This window comes from Vidua macroura, chromosome 16 (genome assembly GCF_024509145.1).
Source record: "Vidua macroura isolate BioBank_ID:100142 chromosome 16, ASM2450914v1, whole genome shotgun sequence".
NCBI lineage: Eukaryota > Metazoa > Chordata > Aves > Passeriformes > Viduidae > Vidua > Vidua macroura.
This window is the reverse complement of record NC_071586.1, coordinates 12,458,257-12,470,563: the sequence shown is the minus strand read 5'-3', so window position 1 is coordinate 12,470,563 and position 12,307 is coordinate 12,458,257. Positions and strand designations below refer to the sequence as shown.

Sequence of the window (12,307 nt, the reverse complement as noted above, 5' to 3'; positions counted from 1 at the left end):
GTTTAAAAAAACAACAACAACAACAAAAAAAAAAAAAAAAAAAAAAAAAAAAAAAAAAACCCACAGAAAAAAAAAGCATGACACAATCCTTGGCATTTCCTGCTTTCTGGAAAGGAAAGCCAATAGCCAAAAAAAACTAAAGGCAAAGTGTTGGCCTATATTGCTTGCTCCAGTGTGGACTTGCCCTAAATACATCTGTAATCTGCACACCCTCAGCAGTGTGCTTTCTCTGGGAGATGTCTGTAGAAGGGGATGAGACAGTGGAACCTGTTCTGTTTCCATGGTGCTCTTCCCTGTTGCAGGGGGATCCCTCATGGAGGAGAATTCATCTCAGTACCGTGGGAAAAGCCCCTTCCACAGCACATTTCCTGGCCAGCTTTGCTCCTGCACAGTGCTGAGCACAGTGATTGGCCTGGGAAGGCCTGTCCCTGTGAGGAGATAGGGATGCTTTAGTGCTGACATCAGCAGTGCTTTCCACATCCTCCCCCACCTTCCATTGGCCACCCCTGGTTGGCTGTGGTCCCTGCCCTTCTGGAGGGGCTGTGGGATGAGTGACATCCCGAGGCACTCAAGTATTTCAACAAACACCTCGCACAGCCTTTTTTTAAGTACTGAAAATCAAGTCTCTGAACACACAGCGTGTGCAGAACAAGTTGATGGGGAGGTCAGAGTGTTCCTCATGTTGCCAGCATAAAAAAAAATTTAAAAATGGTTAGCTTGGTAGAATGTAACTGCTTATCATCTGAGTACATAAGCTTTTTAGGGAGATGTCCTGAAGTCTGGAAGGAAAAAAAAAAGCAGTGTAGGAAGTAGTGTAGGCATGACACTATCCCACAGCAGTTTCTTTTCTTGCTAAGATGACTTCCGTCCTTCATGGAATAAATAGAGATGAGTGCTCCTTTGGCAGCAGCCCAGGTTGCTTCATTTGTTCTTCTGGGTGAACGTTTTTCTCTTCCCACACTCCTTTAACCTCTTCTCTCTGTTTTATTATCACTATCTCAAGTCACTGCATGGAAATACAGAAAGAATACTCGCTGCAGATCCAATGGAAAGCTTTCTTTTGGCAAAAGCTAACTTTAAGGTAAACCATTCTCAATCTGGCAGTGATTAGGACAGCTGTGTTCTCGATGTGCTCAAAAGCTAGAGCTCTTTTTTTTTTCTGTGGGCTGAAATTACAAAGTTTTAAGATAAAATCCCTTTAAAATCATTGATGGAAAATTAAAAATGAAACGGCAGTGTTTCTCAGGAACCACATGAAGGCTTCAGGTTTGCTCTCAAGTTTCTTAAGGAATTTTGCTAGACTTTCCAACTAGCAGTAAAGTAGCAATCATGCATTCCATGTGAAGAGCTTCTCACTATTCCGTGCTGCTGTCGCTGCAATTAAGGTTTAAAGAATGTGGTAATTGGAAGTTGGATAAATTGAGATTGGTAAAACTTGTACCTGATAAACACCTGGATTGTTGTGAGCCCTTCTGTATTCAGAATTAACTTCTTAAATCTATTCTGATGCCAGGACATTTTGTGCCAAATAATCTTCCCAGTAGAGGGGACATGGTCACATAGAGAAGAGTCACTAAGCAGCACTTTTCTGTAAAGTCAAGTGATGAGCAAACAACATCTAATGCAGTGGTAAACCCTGACATTTAACGTGAATGCAGTTCATTGTTTGCCTCCTGCACTGTGGTGCCTTGTGGCTTCATTTAGGGTTTTCCCCTTTATAAGGAAATAAATACATCTTGTGTGTCCCTTTCCTTGTGTTCTTATGTAGATGTTCTTGTCTCTTATGTAGCTTTCTTTTTTTTGTGACTTCATCTATTGGATGGGATGAAATATACCTCTCTTAAGTGCAGTTTCAGCAGCTAAAATCAGCCTTGCAGCACCACAGTCCATAGATATATTCAAATAACCAACAGTGTGGGTCACCCTTTGGAATTTGCAAGCTGAAAGTGGCTGTTTCATATGGGGGATTTTCATCCAGCAGACAAGGCTGTATGTTGGTTTATTTGTTCCCCAGTAGCATAGGGCAGGGTCTTGGAGAGCAGGGATTGATCAAACTAAAGGCTGATCTGCATGTAAGTCCTTAGGAATGATCTCAACACCACACCCCATGGAAGAGCTGACCAGCCCCTGGGTAGCTTTGTGGAGCATGTTTTTGCTGAGCTTTGTGTTTCCCCTTTCTCTGCATGAGGCTCTAGATGTTTTCTGCCCATTTTTTTGGCTTCATACTCCCATGCAGGTGGTAAGTACCACAAATCCTGGCAACCACGCTGGAGCTGGGAAGGCTGTTAACGTTGCAGCACCATCCCTGCACAACACTTTCAGGTTCCATGGTGCCTCTCCAAGCTAGCAATGCCCCTGTGGTTGCTTCCCTGTGTGCAGCTTTTATTTTGAAAGTGCTTCCTGACACTGTAGCTTCGTCTCCTGCCAGTCTGGGGATACCACTTAGATTTACTCTCATTTTCAGGGACTGCTCTGTCTCCACTTCTGCCATTAGTGTCAGTGCAGTGGTAAAATGCTGTTCCTCCAAGTTGTCTCCATTTTCCTGTAAGGGCAGTTCATGCATCATTTGCTATAAAGGTTCTGATAGCTCAGCAAATGTTCGAAGACAAATTGATGCTCTTTTGTGGCAAAAGGCCCAGTGCATAATTTTACATTTACTTGGGATAATGTGGCCTTGGATAACCGAGTCCCAGATTTACTGGTGCAGGATAGAGTGTCTAAGGGTTTATCCAGCCTCAACCCCCCTTTTTTAAATACTGTCATTTAATCCTGACAAGCAGGCAGAAGAATATCTTTGGTTGTGACCAGGCTTTCACTGCCTGCCAGTTCCTGGGTCCTAAACTGACTCATCAGTCAGAAAGATTAATAACTGCTCTGCTGGATGATTTCACTTGTCATGGCACATATCCATTAATGGAAAACAAATATTCTCTGGAAAATGAAATGCAGATTGTGGTATAGCGGCCAGCCAAGTCCTTTTGGCCAGATGCAAATTTAAAGCATGTATTAAGTGTCCCTTCAAAGCAAGGACTTCAGGTTGCTTGCTACTTGGCAGTCTAATATCTATTTTTCTTTTTTTTTCTTTTTTTTTAAGTATTTCCTTTCAATGGGGGCGGTTCCCCTACATCTGGAGCTGCAGTGTGAATTTTTTGCTGATAAAAGGGTTGTTGGGAGGATGTTTTCATCTGAATTTGTCTTCCCAGCAGTAATGCCTTTTAGCATGTGCAGGAGGGTTGAGGGTGTGAAGAAAGAAGTGCAGGCGAGTGGGGCAGGAAAGCTTTGCCTTACAGCAGCCTGACATGTTTAAAAAATCAAGAATACCCCTGAGGAGCTTTGGTATGCCAAATTAGTATGGAGTGCTCGTTTGTGGCAAGGCTTCAGAAGTGGGGGAACGCGGGGCTCCGAGCACAGCTTCCCTCTCGGAGGCCCCTTTCTGCTCAGGAGCTCCAGCAGAGCTCACACCATCTGGAGAAAGCATGGGAAAGGGGGATTGGGCTTTTTCCCTTCCACCCCCACTCCTGGCTGGGAGAGATCCCAGAGTTTGCTCTGCACAATGGAGTTTGTGCTCCTTAGTTTGGGAAAGCAGCACCTGTGAGCTCCCCCCATGCCAGGGCACTCGATGGCTTTGGGAGGGTTTGGAAAGCTGGGAAAGCCAAGAGCGAGGGGCTGCCTGGGGTACCTGTGGTGCAGCACTTGGGTTTAGCTGGGGTGCACCTCCCTGTGTGTGGCTGACGTTTCTTGGCTGGGCAAGGACCTTGTGTGGCTTGTTTGCCAGGATAATCACTCAGCAGGGAGTACCTGTGGAGCAGAGCAGGGGAAAGAAAAGCCTACAAAGAGCAAGTTCCTAGCAGACCCTGTTAGAAACAGTCACCAGTTGTGAAAGTTCTTTACTTTAATCTCAGCGTTCTTTGTTGTATTCCTTTTGATCAGAAGGAAGTTATTGTTTCAATCAGGACGAAGCATATAAATGTTCTTTAAGGAATTTCTGCATGGGGAGGAAAAGAGATACTGGTTTGAAAACCCAAGCCTTTGTTCTAGGTTAGCTGATACAGATCTATGTCTGAATTCCCAATATTAGGGCAGCAGCATGTGACTTGGACTCTTTCCAGATATTTAAATAATTTCTAGTAAGTTGGCATTTGTCACCACTAACAAGGATTTATCAAAAACACCTTATGGATAAAATTGCATCCTTTTGCTTGATTCATGCAGGTGGGAAAATGTGGCTAGATATGGTGTTGGAATTGATTTTTTTTTAAATTTTATTTAACAAAATTGGTTTGCATTTTTGGATTCTAGGCAGGATTTTTCAAATAAAAATAAATTGGAAGGGAGTTAAACACTTACAACTTCCCTTTCCTCCCAGGAACATGACTAGAAATAGGTAGAATTCACACTAACTCAATTTGTGACTGCTTCAAGTGTGTCTGTAGCATCCACGTTTGTTGTACCTATATATGTGGATGGTATATGGAGGGGTTTAGCATTTATTCTAGGTCTACCTTGAACAGAAGCATTGCATGGAGATTGTTTTTTTTTTTAAAAATTAATCTCTTGCATGTATAATAAATTCCACCCCCTTTCAAACCCACTCATGCACTTGGATTTCTAATGAATAAGCCTGCATATTTATTCATGAAGATTAAAAAACTGTACAGATAGAGGCAGCTGGCTGAACTATTTTTTTATTATTATTTTTGTTCTCTAAATCTGCTGACCTGTGATCAGTAGTAAAGAGGAAACCCTCTGATTAACTTAGGCTTTTGCAGACTGGGACAGGCAAAATGGCTCAGCTATTTACTGCTGAGGTACAGAGCGTGGATTCGTTGAGTGGGATTGAGAGAGGGGAGCAAGCGAGACAAAAAAATCACCTCTTTATAATCTAAAAATGTGCCAAGCACACAGAATGACTTGTTGGCAAGGTATGCCTTGGTAGGTAAGTCCCTGGCTGGCCTGCCCTGCCATGGCCAGGTGTGACCCCGTGTCTGTTCCTGCAGGCTCTGCTGCTCTTGGGTGGCATCGCTCTCTCCTGCCTGGCCCTGGACCTGCTCTTCCTCCTGTTCTACTCCTTCTGGCTGTGCTGCCGCCACCGCAAGAGCGAGGAGCACCTCAATGCTGACTGCTGCTGCACGGCCTGGTGTGTCATCATCGCCACCCTCGTGTGCAGGTACGGCCCTCCTCTCCTTTGGTGTGTCCTGTCCCACAGCCTCACTCTTCAGCTGATGCCTCAGGGTTTAGCTTTTTTGTTTTTCACATTCTGTGCTGCTTCAGTGTGCAATTCTGAGCTTCACATTAGGGGATGGTGAGCTCTCTTCACAGAGTAGGGAGACAAAACCATTACTTCTCTAGCTGGGGACCAAGGACAACTGATCCAAATCTCAGGCCCAAGAGCACAAACAACATGGGCTGAAGAGAGACAAAGAAGAAGGATGGGACTTCATAACCTAAAGTTGTAATTAATTCCAATATGCAAATGGAGCAGAACTTATAAAAGAGAGACCCCATGAGTGGCCTTGCATTTTGTGACCATTTTGGTTCATCTTGGGTGTAGCCCTGGCTGGGCTCTTGTGCTGCCCAAGGTGGATCCATTGAGGCCTTTTAATAAATCCTTACTTTATTCTTTAACTCCATCTAGCCTCTGTTCTAGGTCAGCCTTCACAAGGCATCAAAATGCTCTGCCTCTACTTGGTGAATATTGGCAATAATCCCTCTTTCTTTCATTTGATGTATGTATGGTTTTAAATGTCTGTAAAATACTTCCTTCCTTTCTACCACTTGCAGAGCTGCCTGGTGGTTTGAGCAATGTGAAAAGGAATAGTTAATGTCCTGCTCTTTGATACATTTCAAGTGATAAATCAAGGACCCTCCGTCCTTGGGAGCTTATCACTTAAACAGGATGGATACAGCTGAAATATTTATCAGGTCTAAACGCAGATTTCTCAGAACCTGGTGTCCAGAAAGAATCACTATGTGTGGGAGAGTAGATTAGGAAGAAGGAGTCACAGATTATTCTTTTGGGTTTGGAAGGATTGGTGTTTGACTGGAGGGAATGTTCAGATTCTGTAGCCTGAGTAAGACACTGCTGCATTTTGTTATCTGCACAAACTTGCTGTCTCCAAGGGCTGCTCGTAATGGTGCCAGGGTCAGCAGTGTTTCGTGTTATGACTGAGCAATAGAAACTGTTGGAAGTGAGGTGAAAAGAAGGATTGCTGAAAACCAAGGAAAAAACCCAGTAATTAGTGGAGAATGGGTGCAGGAGAATTTAAAAGAAGATAATTTCCTAGAAAGTGAATGATGGGGCAGCTGGAAGCAGGGACATGTTTGCAGATATGGAAGGAAGGAGCTTCTGATGTTGTTTTGGCTTGGGCAGAATGAGTCCTCTGGATGTGTGCCCTGTATCAAACACTTTCCAATTTGCTTTTCTTTCCAATTCCAAGCATCATCTATTCTTGCCCAAGACTCCAGGTGCTCTCAGCTGCCCCTCTGTGGGTGTGGCAGGTCTGGGAGCAGTCCCCTAGTCAGAGAGGAGGGAGCAATGAGATGATTGTATTTGGCAGTGCCTTGTGGTTCACTTTTGGCACCAGCCTGCTGAGAGGTGCTGGGTGTGCTGTGTGATCCCTCTGCAGGGGAGGTGTTCCTTGAAGGCCAGGCTCAGCTGCTCAGGAGCCAAACTGCTGCTGATGCATTTGTGCGTTTGCTCTTTCGAGGCACTCCTTAAGAGAACAGCAAAGCCTTGGAGTGTTGGAACAAGCAATGCAGAGCAGATATTCTGTGGTGAGTTTAGCAGCTGGGGGTGGATTTGCCTGCAGAAGCAGGGGCTGAGGGCTGAGGAGGAGACCTTGTGTACCAGCCAGGATGGCTGTGCCTGCGAGGAGCTCTTCATGCTTTGCTGATTGCCAGTAGGTGCCTGGGGTGGAAAGGCAAACCACAGAACAACTTGTAAAGAAGAAATCTCAGCCTTATTCACCTTTATTTTAGTGATCTTGAGAGCTTCAGCTGCATTCATTCCAATCCACTGAGAGAGCTGTGGTCCTAACCCTTTCTTAGAGAAGCTTTGGCTGATGCTATTTATGGTTGTGCTGCTGCTACAGGCCCTTGTTAGCTATTGTTATGCAGCAAATGTGACCCAGGCAGCTGCTGCCCTGTGGTAGTTGTGTTTGTTTTTGGTTGTGGAAAGGGTGAGAAGGAGGTATTCTGCACTTCTCCAGAGCATGTGTGAGAGAATTTAACATTGGAAGGGCAGCATATAAATTCTGGTAAACTTGATGTGACTGTCAAATCCACAAGCTGGAAAACTGCTCAGGCTTCCTCAAAATCTAAACCACTTGTTCTCATCCTTGGTGTACAATTTGTTTCTGCAAGTATTAAATGCAGAACCATAAAACCAAGGTTCATAACATAAGGTTCTATCTGAACCTACAGTGATATTGGATGATAATTTTTCCTGACATTTGAAATGAGTTGCTTAATTTCCTCTCTGAAATCAGCGTGCTTGAGCACAAGCAGGTTGGTACCACCATGGTGAGGAAGGTGCTGTCCAAGTGCTGCTGCTCTCCTGCAGGGCTAAGGTTGGTTTTCTGCCTCTCTGCAGCAGCTGGATGCCACAGTGCCCTCAAAGCAGTGTCTGTTGGCACTCTGTGCTCAGTCTGTGCCTGGGAATGCAGATACAGCTCCCAACAAGCAGGCTCCAGCTGTTGGTATCCACCTGGGACTTCCTGCTAGCACTGATTAAAGATTACCCCACTGCACAGATCCTGCCCTGTCCCAGCTGTGTGTCACACATCCAGAAGAGCCAGACCAGCTGTCCTGATGGGGTATGAGGCTGTTCTGACCCTCTGCCTGACAGCAACCTGACCTGGGAGGCAGTTCTGTGGCTCTCTTTGGGTGCTGGAGCAGTGAGAGGTTCCAACCAGCAGGTTTGGTCTGTCTGAGTACTTGGAAGGGGACTGTTGTCTTCCTAGCTGAGAACTGCTCAACTCTGGTGAAGTCCAGCTGTGCCTAGAACATATATTCTAGGTTCCCTCAGTCCCAGGGGGCTGTTTGTGCAGTGAGTGCTGCTCTGTGCTTGGCTGTTTCCTAATGGTCCACAACAGAGAGAATGCTGAGCCAGCAGAGGCAGAGCTGGTTAACAGGAGCTTTCCAACAAAATGTCTCTAATGAGTCTTCCCAGTTGCTCCAGACACAAAGCTGCAGGAATGCTTAGCCTAGATTTTTCCATTAATGCTTCAGTTCCAGTCCTTGCCAATTTTGATTGGTTTCTGTGTATGGGGAGTTGTCCTATAAACCATCTCACCCACTGGTTAGGTGACCCTAATTCTCCCAGAAGGGACATCAGCTCCAAAAGTGGGGAGAAAGCTTTGTGGAGAGGGCATCAGAAAGAAATGGGTGCAAATAAATGCTAAAAAACATCTTTTATCAAGTGCCAGTAATAGCACTTTCCCCTGGTGTGAAAGTGCAAGGTGGTAATTAGGCAGACAAATTAACATTCCTCCTGAGAACCTGAAGTCTAAAAAGGGCTCTTCTTATGAAGTTCCTGTAATTAAAGATGACTTGGTGTAGTTAGATTATTCCATTCTAAGGATGTGATGTGAATGGCTAGTGCTCATCTTTCCAGACTGGTGTCTGGGTGCCCAGAGGGTCACAGTGTGTGTGTGGGTATTACAGCAGGAGGATCTCATCACTAGAAAGCACACAGATCCTCTCTGTGTCAGACTAATGCTCTGATGTTCACCACATGTAAATGCAGAAAACATTTTTTTGTTTGTTTTTTGCAGGTCATGTTGCAAGCAAATTCAAAATTACACTTTCTTTTTTTTTCTGGTTCTTTACCTAGGTGTCCAAAGTGCACGTGATTCTTGCACACAAACAATAGGAAAGCTGCTGTCCAGACTTGAATGTCTTGATTCTTGCTGAAAAGTGATACTGAAGTGTGTGTACAACCTGCAGGAGATTAGATCACACTGCTGTATCTGTAGGAAAAGACAAATCCTGGCGTGCACTTCTTCCATCTCACTTGTACAACTCTTTGAGGAGCTTCTGGAGTTCTGTGTCCCCAGTGTGTGTGCACTGGTGGTGATAGTTTTAAGCTCAAAGTGCAATGTTTTCTTGACTTAAATAAGTGGGTTTCTTAAAACTTACCAAAACTACTGAGTAGCCAAGTGGCTTTTTAAGTGCAGTGTTGAATAGCAGGAGCATCTTTTTAGATGGTCTGTAAGACTGTGATTGATTGATTTTTAAAAAGATTTTATTCAAAAATATGAGTGAGAGGGAAAGTAGAGGTGGTGGTAGTGAAAGTGACAGGAGACTGACAAAGGTTTGGGAGGAGGAATTCGGGATGGGACAGTATGGATCTGGGAGGAGAGAGGGGTGTGTGCACTCCAAGGGGAGTGCAACAGAAGCAAGACTGGCAGAAATAGACATGACTTTCCTATAGAAGCATTGAAAATGTGTTGGGGTATCTTCCAGGGGGTGCTAGGGTGGAAAAGAGCTGTGTCATTCAGGAATGCTGTCCTTGTATCCAGGCTGTGTGACAGAAATACACCCATTGGTGATGATTTTGCCATCCTGTGCTGGGAGATGGATCTGCTGTATCTTGGCTGCTGTGCCTTCTGGGGTTTGTGCAAGAAGCCTTGTGATTTATCATGACCTCAAGGACTTATGCTGCTGGGTTAAGATGAGTTGATCTATTTTTATTTTAAAAGAATGCTCTTAAATAGAAGGAGCCCCTCTGTTTCCCTTTAATCATATAAAAGGTAGTTAAAAACTAGTGTAAATCCTTAAATCTGCTTTAAACAATAGCAACTCATATCAGTGTGTGTGGGCAGGGATTTGAAACAACTATTGGATTTAGATGAAGCCAAATGCAAACAAAGCTCAGCAGCAGCAGTTCCCCCCTGGCTGCCCTTCAGCTCTGCCCCCTCCTCAGGCACAGCTGCCCCCAGCCCGGGCTTGTGGGATGGGTTCCACCCCTCTCTACCCTGATAGGAAGGGAAAAAGCCACCAAACTGCATGGCTTGCTCCTAGGGGAAGGGCTGGCTGTGTAAGTGGTCCTCGCTAGCTCAGGGTGGGAATGCAGAGCTGGCTTTTGCAGGGCAGGAATGGAATAATTAACACTTTATGTGTAATTTGCAGTGAATGTGTCAGTCTCATGTCTAGAGGAGTTTATTGCTTGGATTAAATGGCTTTTATCCCAGTTGCTGTGCTGTAGGGTTTTCTTTCAGGAGTAGTGGCTGTGCCTGGAGGGTCAGGGCAGTGGGAGCTGTGGTTTTTACTGGGCAGGATGGGAAGCCTGGAAAACTGCCAGGGTAGATCTGCCTCCAACAGGGCAACGAGTTTAAAGTCACTTGTTTGTATTGCCAGCACTTCATAGCTGGTACCTGTGAGTAAACTGGCAGCATCCCCAAGGATAAGGTGTTTGCTGCTATTTCAGAGTGCTGTTTCTGAGCCTTTCCCACCAAAACTGTGCTACTGTGCTGGGAATACTGAGAGCCAAGCAGCAGATTTTGGGCACTTACCAAGTCTTTGGTGAAAGAATAGGCTTCTAGTAGCTGTAAACAGGCTGAATAGAAATTGCTCGCTAATTAAAGGGGTCAGATCTGCCTATTCAATGTCCGGAATGTTCTGGAATTTATTTGGTGCCTATGGTAGAAACAACTGCTAAGTTTTCTGCGGCTCAGGAGGCTGAAAGGGTCTGCGTGAATTTCTTTGCTCTGATAAGACAAGGAGAAATTCAAGCCGTGGTTTTGTAATTTCTGTGATGGGGTGCTGAGTTGCCTCATCCTGGGCATAGCTCTGCATCTGTAATCTCTGTGCTTTGGGGTGGGGGTGTGTCTTTTTTATCCCTTCCACCCCCGTGCACCCAAGGCATGTGTTATCAAGCTCTGATAATAGCTGCAACCAGAGGAATGCAGAGGGCTTTTCTCTCTTTAGTTATCAGCATAATTTGCATTAGGAAAATGTTTGAGGAATGGCGTTCCTGAAGAAAGAGGCCCATTTCTTTTATTAATGCTAAATGTTTAGTTACATAGCTGCTGCCTCTCTTTCTGAAGAGAAGGCTGCCTCTTGTCCCTAGAAGACTCCTCAGCTGAGGTTTTTATGGGCCAAGCTCTCTATAATTTATGGAGATTCAATTGCTGGAAAAAGCATGAGCCTGACACAGATTTTCCTAGTGGATCTGCTTCCAGATCATGATCTTTGCTTCTATTTCTTGTCACGTACGAGGAGAAATGTGACCAGGTGAACTGCATTGTTCTGCTCACTCTTTTGAAGCAGAGCCCAGGAAAGGAGGAATGGATGTGTCTTCCTGCAGGAGAGGAGCAAGAGCAGGAACAGTACACAAAGGTGTTGTGAAGGAACTAAATGTTTCAGCCAGAATAAGTTTAGATTTACAACAGGATCATCGCCACCTCCTTCCTTTGCACTGCCACAAACACAACCTTGGTGTCTTGAGAACCCTCCTAGAAAAGATCCTGGATGCTCTCAAGCTAAATTTAACATGGGAACAGAAAAACTGTGTCTTGGTAAGGTTTGTTTGCCATGAGTTTAGTTGTGTGATCCCTTCACAAGTTCTTTTCTCATCTATTATTAGGAAATATGGGCTTGGGCAGAGGAACTGTGAGTTCCTGCAGTGATCTTTTCATAGAAGAGGTATTGCTGACTTGCATGAGATAATCCTCTGGTTGCAACTCATTTACAGGATCTTCCTCCTTTAAGTGAGGCTTAAGCTGATATGGTTTACTTCATAATTGGGCCAGACTGATATGTGTGGACAATTATAAAAATCAGCTGATAGGTGGTAATTTGCTAAGCAGCTGGAGTTGAATTGTGTCTGCAAGCTTGAAATTTGCTTACTTTAAAAATAAATAAGCCTTTTGTCCCAGTAAGTTATTATGCCTCCCTTCCCAGTACTCTAAATCAGTGTGACACAAATGTTTCTAATGGGAAGATAAATCAAGATAATGTTCATAGATATTTCACAGGGTGGAAAAGAGGGCATGGAAAATGTATCTGGAGGAACCACCACCATGGGCAAACAGTCAAAGCAAGCTCTTTGTGTCCTGCTTTAAAAAAATGTAACAAAATTTCATGTCCAGAGAAAGCATCTAGCACAGCAATGGCAGCTCTCACAGGAGCCACTGGCTGGATTTCTGGGTCTGAGCTCCCAAACAGTTCTCTAACAGATTTTCATTATTTCACCATAAATGAAATATGCTTGTTGTGTTCTGCTCTTGGCCCTGTGGGTGCTGTATGGAGAGCTGCTGGCTGTGAATGTTCACAGGTGCAAACTGAGCAGCAGCACGACCCCAGC

At 44.7% G+C, this 12,307-nt stretch overlaps 1 protein-coding gene across 4 annotated transcripts in view; it reads left to right on the top strand.

Annotated features, from left to right (window-relative positions):
- TTYH3 (tweety family member 3) overlaps positions 1-12,307 on the top strand; it is a 74,971-nt gene that overhangs the window by 32,240 nt on the left and 30,424 nt on the right. For all 4 annotated transcript variants that reach the window (XM_053992084.1, XM_053992082.1, XM_053992081.1 and 1 more), the window contains exon 2: positions 4,998-5,167. In XM_053992084.1, the coding sequence (XP_053848059.1) occupies positions 4,998-5,167 (170 nt within the window). The remainder of the gene's footprint in view (positions 1-4,997; positions 5,168-12,307) is intronic.